At 34.5% G+C, this 12,336-nt stretch overlaps 2 protein-coding genes across 2 annotated transcripts; both read left to right on the forward strand.

The window, feature by feature from the left end:
* The first annotated feature begins 1,460 nt into the window (after positions 1–1,460).
* LOC107816369 (uncharacterized) lies at positions 1,461–8,144 on the forward strand. The gene is made up of 13 exons (XM_016642075.2): positions 1,461–1,962; positions 2,707–2,849; positions 3,241–3,357; positions 3,614–3,728; positions 3,805–3,942; positions 4,813–4,908; positions 4,992–5,105; positions 5,310–5,378; positions 5,510–5,580; positions 5,660–5,753; positions 6,294–6,422; positions 6,546–6,635; positions 7,651–8,144. The coding sequence occupies exons 1-13, from the start codon at positions 1,591–1,593 to the stop codon at positions 7,741–7,743; spliced, it is 1,641 nt and encodes a 546-aa protein (XP_016497561.1). The 5' UTR covers positions 1,461–1,590; the 3' UTR covers positions 7,744–8,144.
* Positions 8,145–9,453: 1,309 nt separating this feature from the next.
* LOC107816368 (peroxidase 9-like) lies at positions 9,454–12,026 on the forward strand. The gene is made up of 4 exons (XM_016642074.2): positions 9,454–9,805; positions 10,428–10,619; positions 10,943–11,108; positions 11,414–12,026. The coding sequence occupies exons 1-4, from the start codon at positions 9,563–9,565 to the stop codon at positions 11,824–11,826; spliced, it is 1,014 nt and encodes a 337-aa protein (XP_016497560.1). The 5' UTR covers positions 9,454–9,562; the 3' UTR covers positions 11,827–12,026.
* Positions 12,027–12,336: the final 310 nt, after the last annotated feature.

A 12,336-nucleotide genomic window follows, 5' to 3' on the forward strand; every position in this document is an offset into this window, starting at 1 on the left:
AGATTTAAAAGTTTTAACAGTAGTATTGAAGGTTTGGAGAAAAAATCTAGAATCCATCATTGTTGGGGATCGAAAAAAGCTTGAAAATTTAATTGGGTCTTGTTGATTATTGGGTTGTTGAATTCAATTTGTTGCTCGATTATTTCGACTAGTTCTTTAGATAGTGTGGTTGAAATTTGGTGTTGTTTAAAACTTTCTCACAAACAACTATGGTAGAAGCAACAATGATGCTTAAGATAAAAAAAGAGAAGATGAAGAAGATGGGTTTTAATTGTAATTTCTAATATTTTTTTTCCTTTTAAAAGTCAATGACACGTGTCACGACCCTATTAGGGCGTGACTTTCACGTTATCTGAAAAATTAGTCAAGCATAAAAGTGGTGTGTCTTAGACACACTTTTGAAAGGTTGAGTGTGTAAAAGATTTTTCGTGAACGAAGATGCGTAATATGGATTTCGACTTTTATTAATTATTAATAACAATAGAAGAGATCGTTTCCAAACGTAGAATTAGTCAAGTGTAATTATTCGCTCAATTCAAGATGGTGCTAGATTAAAAGCTTCCACTTAATGATAGTTTGATCGTCCAACTTTGATTTATTACTGGAGTAGAATCCTTTAATTCCTTAGTTTTGAAATGTTTATGCAAAATAAAGGGGTATCATTTATACTCCCCATAAAAGTTGAAGGGGTAAACTGAAAATTCTCGTGATAAAGTAGACAAAATGCAGGATAACGCACATCAATAATCATCAATATGACAATATCTTAATTTTTTTATTTATACTTTTTCAAGTTTTGGCAGTATATATAAACACAAATAATTAGATGTCCTCCTATTTCACGCATAAGAAAAAATAGTTTCTAATTGTTAATGCTGATTAACTGATTTGTATTTTGAATTTCCCCATCTTTGAGTTTGAATTATGACAGAGCAGTTTACGGTGCGGTAAAGTGCATATTTGCAAGGTCCGTGATGATAAATACTAAATTACTATTATAATTTTACTTTACATCAGTGATAATAAGAAAAAATATACTCCGTATCAACTAAAGGTTTGTTATTCACAAGATTATAGTATTAAGTTTCTGTTATCAAAACAAAGGTTTAGACATCATAAATCTTGTATTCATACATGATTCTTTTTGTATTATGCTATTAGTTGTACTGTTTGACATATACTTCTTTTGTTCTAATTTATGTGAACTTATTTAACTTGATATAAAATTTTAAAAAAGTTAAGATTAATAATTTTTTTTATAATCCTAAATAAATTATGATTTTATGTGGCTATAATTATTTTGAAATTTATGGTATGAAATATGCTAGAGTATCTGTAAAAGTTTCTCTGAAATAAAGGAATTAACTCGATATTATTGGTCAAATATATGACAACAATTTCTGCCAATATTATAAAAAAAAAATTCGTCATATTAATAATACCTGATGAAAATAAAATACATGGGGTTTTAGTCGAACAAAAATACATGACTTAAAGATATTTGTGTTGAAAGTAGAATACGCCTAACATCCACAAAAAACCATTTTCCAACGGAACTTGAACTCAACTTTCCAGACGCTCACTCTGATCATGAGTTTATGCTTCTGCTCCAATTTGAAACCATCCATTCTATTCCCGGACTCCGATTTGCGATGGAATCCAACCCGTACCCGACCCGTTTCCTTCACTAAGCTAAGGCAAACTAATTACAGTTTCATTAAGGCCGTCGGAGAAGAAATCGGAGTGCTATCGCCGGAAGACAGCTTTTCGTTGCGTAATCCCGTAATTGAAGAGGTAACACTACCGGAGACTGAGGCTCATGAAGTAGAAAATGAAGTTGCTGCTAGTGTTGTGGATGAAGATAAAGCTCTAAGTTGGATTAAAAAGAGTGAGAACAAGGACCAACAAGTGGATGAGTTAGATGAAAATTCTAGTAGATTCAAGTTACTTAACGGAAAAGAGGTGAGTTAATTTGTTTTTTTGAAATTCTATTATCCTCTGTTTTGTATTTAGAAGTTGAGTTCAGTGAGAATATCACATATAGTTTTTTTTTTTCATCAAACACCTGGTATATACATCAAGTTTAGTATAAATTAACTTTAGGAAGAACATTAACCAAGGTGAGTTATTTTTTTTTTTTAAAAAATTTTCGTTCGTATAAATGAGTTTTAAAGTGTTTTATTTTAATACTCCATTTGAAGTTTGTTATAATAAATTTTACAAACGGATGCTACTCGTTTTATGTGGTAAAGTAAGTGAATAAGCATCAATGGATTTTAATTTTTATTTATTCGTAATTTTTACTTTTTGTGCAAAATTAACCAGGTATAGTGATAAAAGGTTACATGGAAGGAATGATACATGTCATGTATTTATTGGCATACATAAGTTTTCAATAGAGTTCAAGTTCTATGTACTGACATTATATAAACGTTTACACAATCAGGTCATTTAAAAGGTAATTACTAGTAAGTCTATTTAGTAGCATTGTATAATAAATGGTAAATAATCTGCTAAAATAGGTTATGTTACACTAGTGATGTAAAGGATTCATTACACTGCCTTCCCGATTTGGCAAATGACTTTTTTTTTTCTTTTTGTTGATTTTCCATAACAAAAGGCAGTTTTAGCAATGACAACCGAATTTTGTTGTGCACCACCTTTCTATTCTTTATCTCAATTTTCTGCTGATGGTTAAAACTTCAGGTTTTTGAAGAGAAAGCCTACCTAGTGGGTGTTTCATGCAGAGGTGATACAGAAGATTCATTTGGTATAGAGGAATCACTCAAGGAATTGGCCCAGCTGGCTGATACTGCTGGACTACTGGTTGTTGATTCTACATATCAGAAGTAAGTGTTGGTAATATAGTCATTTCTGATACACAGGCAATTTTTTGTATAACCTTAGCTTCATAAGTTCCTGGTCAGTGTAATACGTAGATTAAGGTGTGAATAGTTTATAGGTCCACTAATCGTAGAGCTCACTTTAACTGCAGACATGTCATTTTAGAGCTGTTAAACCTGGAGTTATCACAAAAATATGATTACCTTGATTATGACGTGGGATGTAGGTTGTATAATCATTGCAACATGTCTTCCAAATTATCTCATTTATTTATTTTCTTACGGTTAATGGGATGATGCTGTCTAAGTTGAAGAGATAACATGATTTTTGTTTCTTGTTAAATTTCTCTCGAATTTATGTTATATATATGCAACTTACTCTTTTCTTTTCTTCTAGGCTATCTTCTCCTAATCCGAGGACTTACATAGGATCCGGAAAGGTTGCAGAGATCAAAACTGCGATTCGTGCATTTGATGTTGAGACCGTGATATTTGATGATGAACTTTCTCCAGGGTAGTTCTCAGCAAATTTTTGCCCATTTCTATTCTTACAAGGACAATACTGTTATATTCTGGAATTTTCTGATCTTAGATTAATTTAAAGTAAATTTTATCCCTGCAATGCTTTCAGTTTTTGTAGATTTTCATCCCCACTGGCTACTTGATTTTTTTAAAATTCTTCGTGCTTCATCTGATTCTATACTTGAAAAAAAGTGTAAATTCAACTTTTGGTTATCCATATGCTGATTGTTTTATGGTGCTCTTTTTAGACAATTGCGTAATCTGGAAAAGGCTTTTGGTGGGGATGTCAGAGTGTGTGATCGCACTGCTCTCATCCTGGATATTTTCAACCAGCGAGCGGCAACCCGTGAAGCGTCTTTACAGGCAAGTCCACTTTTATTTTTCGGTATTGCATCCTGAAAATATTTGCACTTTTGCATTACCAGTTGAATTCTTTCAGGTATCATTGGCACAAATGGAATACCAATTACCACGGCTAACCCGTATGTGGACTCACCTTGAGCGTCAAGCTGGAGGACAGGTCAAGGGTATGGGTGAAAAACAAATTGAAGTAGACAAGAGAATTTTACGTACTCAGGTAAGCAATTTCTCGTATGATCATAAATTGTGTACAACTGTATTAGTGAGTAACTTCACACTAAACTAGAGTTAGATATTAACCCTCTATATTTATCAATTTGCGAATTGCTGATTTGTCAAATCTCTCATTAATTTTCTGGACAATTGTAGAGATTGGTTATACGGAGAGTAATATTTTGATCATTGGTTCTCAAATCTTTTTTTTTTGTGCTTGTGATAGCTATCAATAAGTTACTTTTAGTGATATTTCTAGTGGCCTTTATGGCATGTTTTTGGCTTTCTTCAAATTTTAACAGCAAAATGCTTCCCGCAAGCACCACCTCAACAATTTTTTTAGAGAGATACTAAAATTCACAGATGCACTGCTGAAACTTCAATTGAGACACAGATCTAGACTGTCTTCTAGCCCTGTCAATGTAAAACATGTGTGTTAATGCTGAACTGAACTCTCGGTATTGCTTTTCTTCTACTTGTTGCTTATCTGACCACTGCCAAAAGTTAATGAGACCTCTATGACTAGTGAAAGTCCTTGGCTGAGTAGCATGTGGTCTCTTGGAGATGACCTTGCTTTTATGAGTAAAATGAAAAAGTTAGTGGAGTGCATCCATCAATCATGATTCATGATCATATTTCTTCTCTGCCATCACTCCTGACTCGTATTGGTAATTACCCGGAGATGTGGATGAACCTGCTTTTTCTTTTTATTTATAACCCCTCTTTTATCATATTTTTATATTCCATATTGTTTTTGTATTTCTCTACTCTTTCTTTCGTGTTAAATAATGTGTAAATATTGGATACATTTCTTTTTCGGTTACTTTTACACCTTTCCATCACTAACTTCAGATACTACTATAATCTTTTGCAGATTGGTGTACTCAAGAAAGAGTTAGAATCTGTTCGGAAGCATCGAAAACAGTACAGGAACCGTCGTGTCTCTGTACCTGTCCCTGTTGTATCTTTGGTACAGAATATGTTTCCCGTAGAATGTTTGTACACCATGCTGAAGAGAATGATAATTGATATATAAAGTGCTTATTGCTTTAGGTTGGATACACAAATGCTGGCAAAAGTACACTTCTTAACCGGTTGACTGGGGCCGATGTTCTTGCGGAAGACCGATTATTCGCAACACTTGATCCTACTACAAGAAGGGTGCAGGTGAGGATAATGACTGATGATTAATCCTCAAGACAGCTCAACTCATTGCTTGTACATGTTTCCTATATTTGGTGCCCGTTTGAAGCACATAAATTCCTCATTGGCTGAAAATTATGTGCATCTGGATTTTTCGGCATAATCAGTATATTTAGTTATCTCTATGGTTGTAATGTTTTGTGCTTGTTGTAAACTCTTCTGAGCCAGATGAAGAATGGGAAGGAATTTCTGCTTACAGATACTGTTGGCTTCATCCAAAAATTACCAACAACTCTGGTAACCCTTGCAACTTTGAACAGATAGCTTGTCTTTCATATCTTCCCGTTGAAGACAAGTTTCAACGTTGGCTTGCTAAAAAAGTTTTGATATAATGGAATTGGTCTTTTATTCTATTCTTCTTGCAATAGGTTGCAGCCTTTAGGGCAACACTCGAAGAAATCGCAGAGTCTTCAATTTTAGTGCATGTGGTGGACATCAGGTAAAGTTGATCTATCTGATATAATGAGCTTTTAATACACATCAACATAAGCTCTTATCATCTTTGTCATCTTGTTTAGTCACCCACTAGCAGAGCTACAGATAGAAGCTGTGGAGAAAGTTCTCTCAGAACTGGATACAGTATCAATTCCGAAGTTGATGGTGTGGAACAAGGTATTAGTGTTGCATGTCATTTAGTTTGAATACTGTTGTATTTGTAGTGAGCACTCTACTTCCCTTATCCAAAGCCATCTTGTTGTTGACTGACTTGTTCTTCGTCCAGCCAATCGTTTTGCTTGATTCTTGTGTTGAATCCTGCAATCCTTTCTGTTTGTACAATTCCCTGATAATGTTAAATGTTGACGGTTTATTGTCTGTCCAGTGTCGGCTGTTGTTTAGTGATGCTTACTGTACAAGATGTGTTGTTTGTTGTTTTAATTTTTTTTCTTCCTATAGCATATACCTTTTTGTCCTTTCCTAACTGACCTCAGTGCACGTTGAAAAAAGATAGCTTTTCCTAGCTAAACTAGATGTTCTAATTCTGAATGTAATAGATGAGCATCTTGTGTGCATAAACTGAAACTGGTATCCCCTTCCCTTCCTTTCCATTTAACACAATAGCTATCCGCTTGCTGATAAAGATTGCTGGTTATGTGATCATCCTGACTTCTGAAGCTGAAATTACAACATAATCGTCTATCCATCTTTTGACAGGTTGATAAAGCTAGGGACCCTGAGAAAATCAAGTTGGAAGCCAAGACGAAAAACGATGTGGTCTGCGTTTCTGCTTTAACTGGTGAAGGTTTGGATGAATTCTGCAACGAAATCCAGAATAGGCTAAAGGTGTATGACTTGTTTTATTTTCTCAAAAAGAAAAAGGCATATACTTTGCTGCCTAGCTAGGGGAAAATCTATATTTTCAGATAGGGCTTGATTGTGATGGACAGAGCTTTTCAATTTTGGCAGGATACAATGGTATGGGTGGAAGCTTTGATTCCATTCGATAAAGGGGAACTCCTCAGTACCATACATCATGTTGGAATGGTTGAGAGAACTGTAAGCCTCATATTCTTAGTAATTTAAAGTACTAGTCATTTCCATTTGTCTTTTCCCATTGCATTTAACCCCTCACTCATCCCACATGCACATACACACTCTGCTTGTTTTTTTTTTTACTTCTCTAAACTTCAAGGTAAGGTAAGGTGATGACCTCCCCCAGCCCTAAAGCTGTTCTCAATGTAGATTCTAGTCACTTATGCTTAAGTTTGAAAATGTCAGTGTTCTTGAAGTAATTGGTTTTCTTTTTCGATATTATCACCATAAAGCTACCTTGGGATTGTGGCATGGTTGTTGTATCACCATAACACTCACTCCATAGAGCTTTTAGGAACCTTGGGTGAGGTATCAGTTGAGTTTGCATGCGATTTCTAATATTGAAAAGCCAGTAAATTTTTGAAGATACAAAAACAAGATAGGGAAAGAATTAACTTATAGATGATACTGATTTTTGTTAGTTACTTGTAAAGACTTCCACTTTCGGAAACAACCTCTCTACTTTCACAAGGTAGGGGTAAGGTCTGCCTGCATACACACTACCCTCCCCAGACCCCACTTGTGGGTATGCTGTTGTAGTCCGAATCTGAGATTATGCTGAATTGCTAGGAGAACTTGTTTGCACTTCCATTCAGTTAGGAATTTCTTTTCCTGACCCTCCCCTTCCACTTGCAGCATCTTTCATTTAATGTTTTGGAATCTGAATGTACTGAGGTGAGTTCCCAGTTTTTATGCACAACTGATATGGGTCGAGCTCCTTTTGTTCCAGTGGGCATAAATCTTCAAATAACAGCTATTACTGACCTGACATAGAATTGGATGGCAAAATGGAATATGTGAGAATTTATTCTACGGTATAAGCTCTAGGGTTCTGGTTATTGTCTGCCAATAGCCATGAACTACATGAGAAGCTGATATAAGTAATATGTAGAGTACTTGACAAAATGGTACTAATGTTGCCTACTATCCCAGATTATAAAGACAGAATTTTCATCCTTTATTCTTTTTGATTTTATAGGAGTACACTGAGAAAGGAACTCTGGTGAGAGCACATGTTCCCCTCCGATTTGCAAGGATTCTAACTCCAATGAGGCAAACGTGCGTATCATAATTGCTACATGTAACCAAAATACATATGCTTGAAGGGCGAAACAAGCACGAGTCAGGCCAGCAAAAAGTGAAGCTTATGTAGCTTGTATGTGGAACTCCAGCACAAGGGTCTCCAGATTGTGGCTTCTGACAGATATGCATAACAGCTCTTAAACAGTAAAGTCATCTAACTCCTCGCACCAGCAGTCCGTTGACTGAAGAAAAAGCTGCAGAAATTTGTTCATAGACTGGTTGTATATTCTGTGTACTTCTAGTCTCACTAACTGCTGCTTCTGTACATAGAAATTTATCGTCATATGTAACTACTTTGGTAGAAGGTTCCTTCTCCCCATTGTACAAATTGACCTACTATTCCTAAAAAGTTGATCGCGTGATATGTGCAGTTTGACCTGGTTTGTCTCACTGAGCTGTATGAAATTGCAGTTTTATCTGCAAAAGGAATGGTTATTGATATATTCAGAACATAACAAAACTTTACATGTAGTAATTAATTAATTTCAAGACCCTACTATTGTCCAAAATGATTACTACTACAATTGTTAATCTAAATATTATAGAGGTTAATGATACTCAATTAACCATCTAGGTCTTGGAGCACATTCCGCGTCCTGCATAGCCAACTTCCATAAATTAGTTTATGATACATTCATGAGCTAAGAGACTGTTAACTGATAACTTAAGAGAAAATTAACCTTTATACAGTTTCTCACATAATCATATAAGGCCATCAAAAGCGTCATCTGCTTTGCCAATTTGCAATGCCCTCTCTGTAACATTAGTAGACTCAATTCAGTAAATTGGACATTGAGAGAAATTTTCACAATTTTCACCTAAGGCCATATATATTTTAGCGATATGTTCCTTGTTTTTTTTTTTGTTTTGTTTTTGTTTTGTATTTGTTTGTATGAGATGAGCATAAACGAAGCGACAAGTTCAATGATTATTTATATAGTTGTCCCAACTTGTTTGAAATTGTAGCTTAATTGTTATTAAAACAATTGATCGCTGTGCATGTTTATACAAAATCTCGAATCATTTTGAAGATCAAGTTCTTTATTTTTGGGTGGCGTGGAGCAATATCAACTACGTCAGATATGGTTGAGGATTACTTCAAATCAGTAAACAAGCCGTTACTTTATGTAATAACTCAATTTGGAAAGGAGATTCGTAGTGATTTGAAGTTGGGATTTCCAAATAGACCAAAGCATTAAGTAATTAGTTATTTGAAGAATAATGCGATGAGTAGATTGACAAGAACCTATAATATTTATCCAAATTCGTTAACTCTTTCTTCTTTACAAGCTCGAACTAATCTTGCAACATTTTGAAGAAACAGCCAAGACAAGGAAAGTTCAAAACTTGTTCAAACTCCAAACATGGTTGACGTCTTATTCCTTATTTTGTTCATTGGAGCGGGTAGAGTCAGATCCAATGTTTAAATTTTATGGGTTCAATCTTTAAGGTTCTTGAAATTGAACCTGTTGTATTGTTAAAATTATGGGTACAGACCTAATATTTATTGTAATTATAGTAAATTTTTACACAAAAAATTATGCTTCGCGATGAAAGTACTGGGTTTGTGTTGAACCCGGTAACATTACACTGGATCCGGCCCTGGGAGCAGGTAGAACTGAAACCAAAAACACTTAAAAGAGACATTTCTTTAAAGTACGTCGAACGACTTGACTATATCACGGTTTTACTATCAAAAGCATCTGACTTACTATAAATATTTCCATGCATTTGTCAAATAAACACAGGGCAAGTTCAATTCATCAAACAAGAATTGATTTATTTTCTTAGTTTCTCAATATCACCAAATGGCTTCTTTTGGACTTGGTTTAATCCTTGTAGTAATGTTCTTTCTATCTATATTCCAAGCATTTTCAGCTTCCACTTCCAATTTTGGTGGTGACTATGCTAATCTTTATCCACAGTTCTACCAATTCACATGTCCTCAAGCAAATGAAATTGTCATGTCTGTTTTAGAAGAGGCCATTGCTAAAGATTCAAGAATGGCTGCTTCTCTACTAAGACTTTACTTCCATGACTGCTTTGTCCAGGTATAACTTTTGGATTTTAGTCGCGTTACACTGATTGACAGTGTAAAGAATTTTTACATCATTACTGTGTTTTAACTCGATAGAGTAGCAGAATTAGTGATATTGATTTTTTTATTTTGTATCTTTTCCACTTCATTTTTGAATTTCAATTTTTGCATAGTTACTTTTTTTTTTATTACAAATAAAAATACAATTCTCCCCTCAAATATGAATCAAATATGAATACTAAATTGGAGTTTTACAAAGCCTCTTATTGGATTTGAACCGATGAAAATTTTCAAGAAACTTATTTTCTTCCAAAAAATAGAGTCAGAATTAAGGCAAGGGATGAGAAATATACAAATAAGAGCTTCCGTTCGTAAAATTTGTGAAAAAATGTCGACTAATCCATAAGCGGGACGAATTATAGTAATTTGTTCCAACCCGAGATATAAACAAAGACAGGGATAATTAGACTTGTCGAAGAGCCGATGTACAAATAAAGCATCTATTTTGACATGAATTATTTGCTTTATTTTCTAAATTACTAAATTAGACTTACTATAGACAGTTAAATGTTGTTACATGTGTTACGTTACAACATTAATTATAGATGTTAAATATTTTTTTTCTTCTGCTATAGGGATGTGATGCATCCATATTATTGGATGGGAATAGTGAATTCAGAAGTGAAAAGGATGCTGCACCAAACAAGAATTCTGCTAGGGGATTTGAAGTGATTGATGAGATTAAAGATAAACTGGAACATGTTTGTCCTCACACTGTCTCTTGTGCTGATATTCTAGCCCTTGTTGCTCGTAACGCCGTCCTCCTAGTAAGCACCTAAACTCCAAACAATGCATAATATCAGTAGCGGAACCAAAGTTTTTCAAAATTTTCATGTCCAAACATGAACTCCAAACGACCACTTTTTCAAAATTTTCAAAACAATTTTTTTCCGCACTCACAATACTACAATATTTTTTCAAGTAAAATGCATATTTAAATATAATTTCAAATTTCAAATATTATTTTTCAACTTAACTCCAAAAACTATTTTTTTCCAAAAATTATAATTTTTATGTCCAAACGCCAACTAAGTACCGGTCAATTCAAGATTTTTTGCTAATAAAAATGATGCTTAATATGGTGGAGTAGAGTGGTGGACCATTTTGGGAAGTGCCACTAGGAAGAAAGGACTCAAAGATAGCAGACTTCAACAAAGCAAACGTTGCCATCCCTGGACCAAATTCAACAATCCAAAACCTCATGAATCTTTTCAACAAACAAGGCCTTAAGGAAGAAGACCTTGTTTCTCTTTCTGGTAAGCTACTTTACTTTACTGTTATAGTGGATAAAGTTCAGTTATTTTAGGGCAGCCGGTGCTCTAAGCTCCCGCTATGTACGGGGTCCGGAAAAGGGTCAAACTACAAGGGTTTATTGTACGCAATGTTACCCTGCATTTCTGCAAGAGGCTTTTTTCACGGCTCGAACCCGTTACCTCCTGGTCACATGGCAACAACTTTACCAGTTACGCCAAGGCTCCCTTCAAAGTTCAGTTATTTTAACGAGACAAAAAATAGTATTGTAACTATATTGCATAATGACTCTTTTAACACGATATTACAGGAGGGCACACCATAGGGATGGCAAGATGTGTGTCATTTAGGCAAAGGCTATACAATCAAAATGGTGACAATTTGCCAGATGCAACTCTAGAGAGAAATTACTACTATGGTTTAAAATCAATTTGTCCAACAAAGGGTGGAGACAATAACATTTCTCCTCTAGATGTTGCTTCCCCTGTCAAATTTGATAACTCATATTTCAAGCACTTGTTAAATGGCAAAGGTCTTTTGAACTCAGATGAAGTGCTTTTCACTGGGAATGTACAAAAGACAATGGAATTGGTGAAGAGTTTTGCTGAAAATGAGGGACTTTTCTTCCAACAATTTGCAAAGTCTATGGTGAAAATGGGGAATATTAATACTCTAAATGAGTTGAAGGGTGAAATTAGGAAGAATTGTCGCATAGTTAACTGAATATTTTAGTATTTACTACTTTGTATTTAAGAATAATTGCATAATCATGTTTGATTCCTGAGTTTTCTTTTGAATAAAGCTTTGGTTAGTATGAATTATGAGTTTGTAAGCTACTGTATGAAAGGGGCAAACATTGTGTTCCCCTTTTCCACATGTAATCTTTTTTACACTATTGAATAAAGGTTTGGCTGTTCGATTAAAAAAAAGTGGTATCCACCATTGTTGGGATCGAAAAAAGGTTAGAAAATTCAATTGGGTCTTGTTGATTAATGGGTTGTTGAATTCAATTTGTTGGTCGATTATTTTGTAATTCAATTGTTGGATTACAAAAAAGTGATTTATTTATATTTTATATGTTTTTGAATTTTGTACTGTTACAAATTAAGAAAAGAATGTTCACATCTAAGACATCATCATCAACAACAACAACCCAGTGAAATTTCGTAAGTGGGGTTTGGGGAGGATAGTGTGTACACAAACCTTACCCTTACCTATGAAGGTAGAGAGGCT

This window comes from Nicotiana tabacum, chromosome 12, assembly GCF_000715075.1.
Source record: "Nicotiana tabacum cultivar K326 chromosome 12, ASM71507v2, whole genome shotgun sequence".
Classification (NCBI taxonomy): domain Eukaryota; kingdom Viridiplantae; phylum Streptophyta; class Magnoliopsida; order Solanales; family Solanaceae; genus Nicotiana; species Nicotiana tabacum.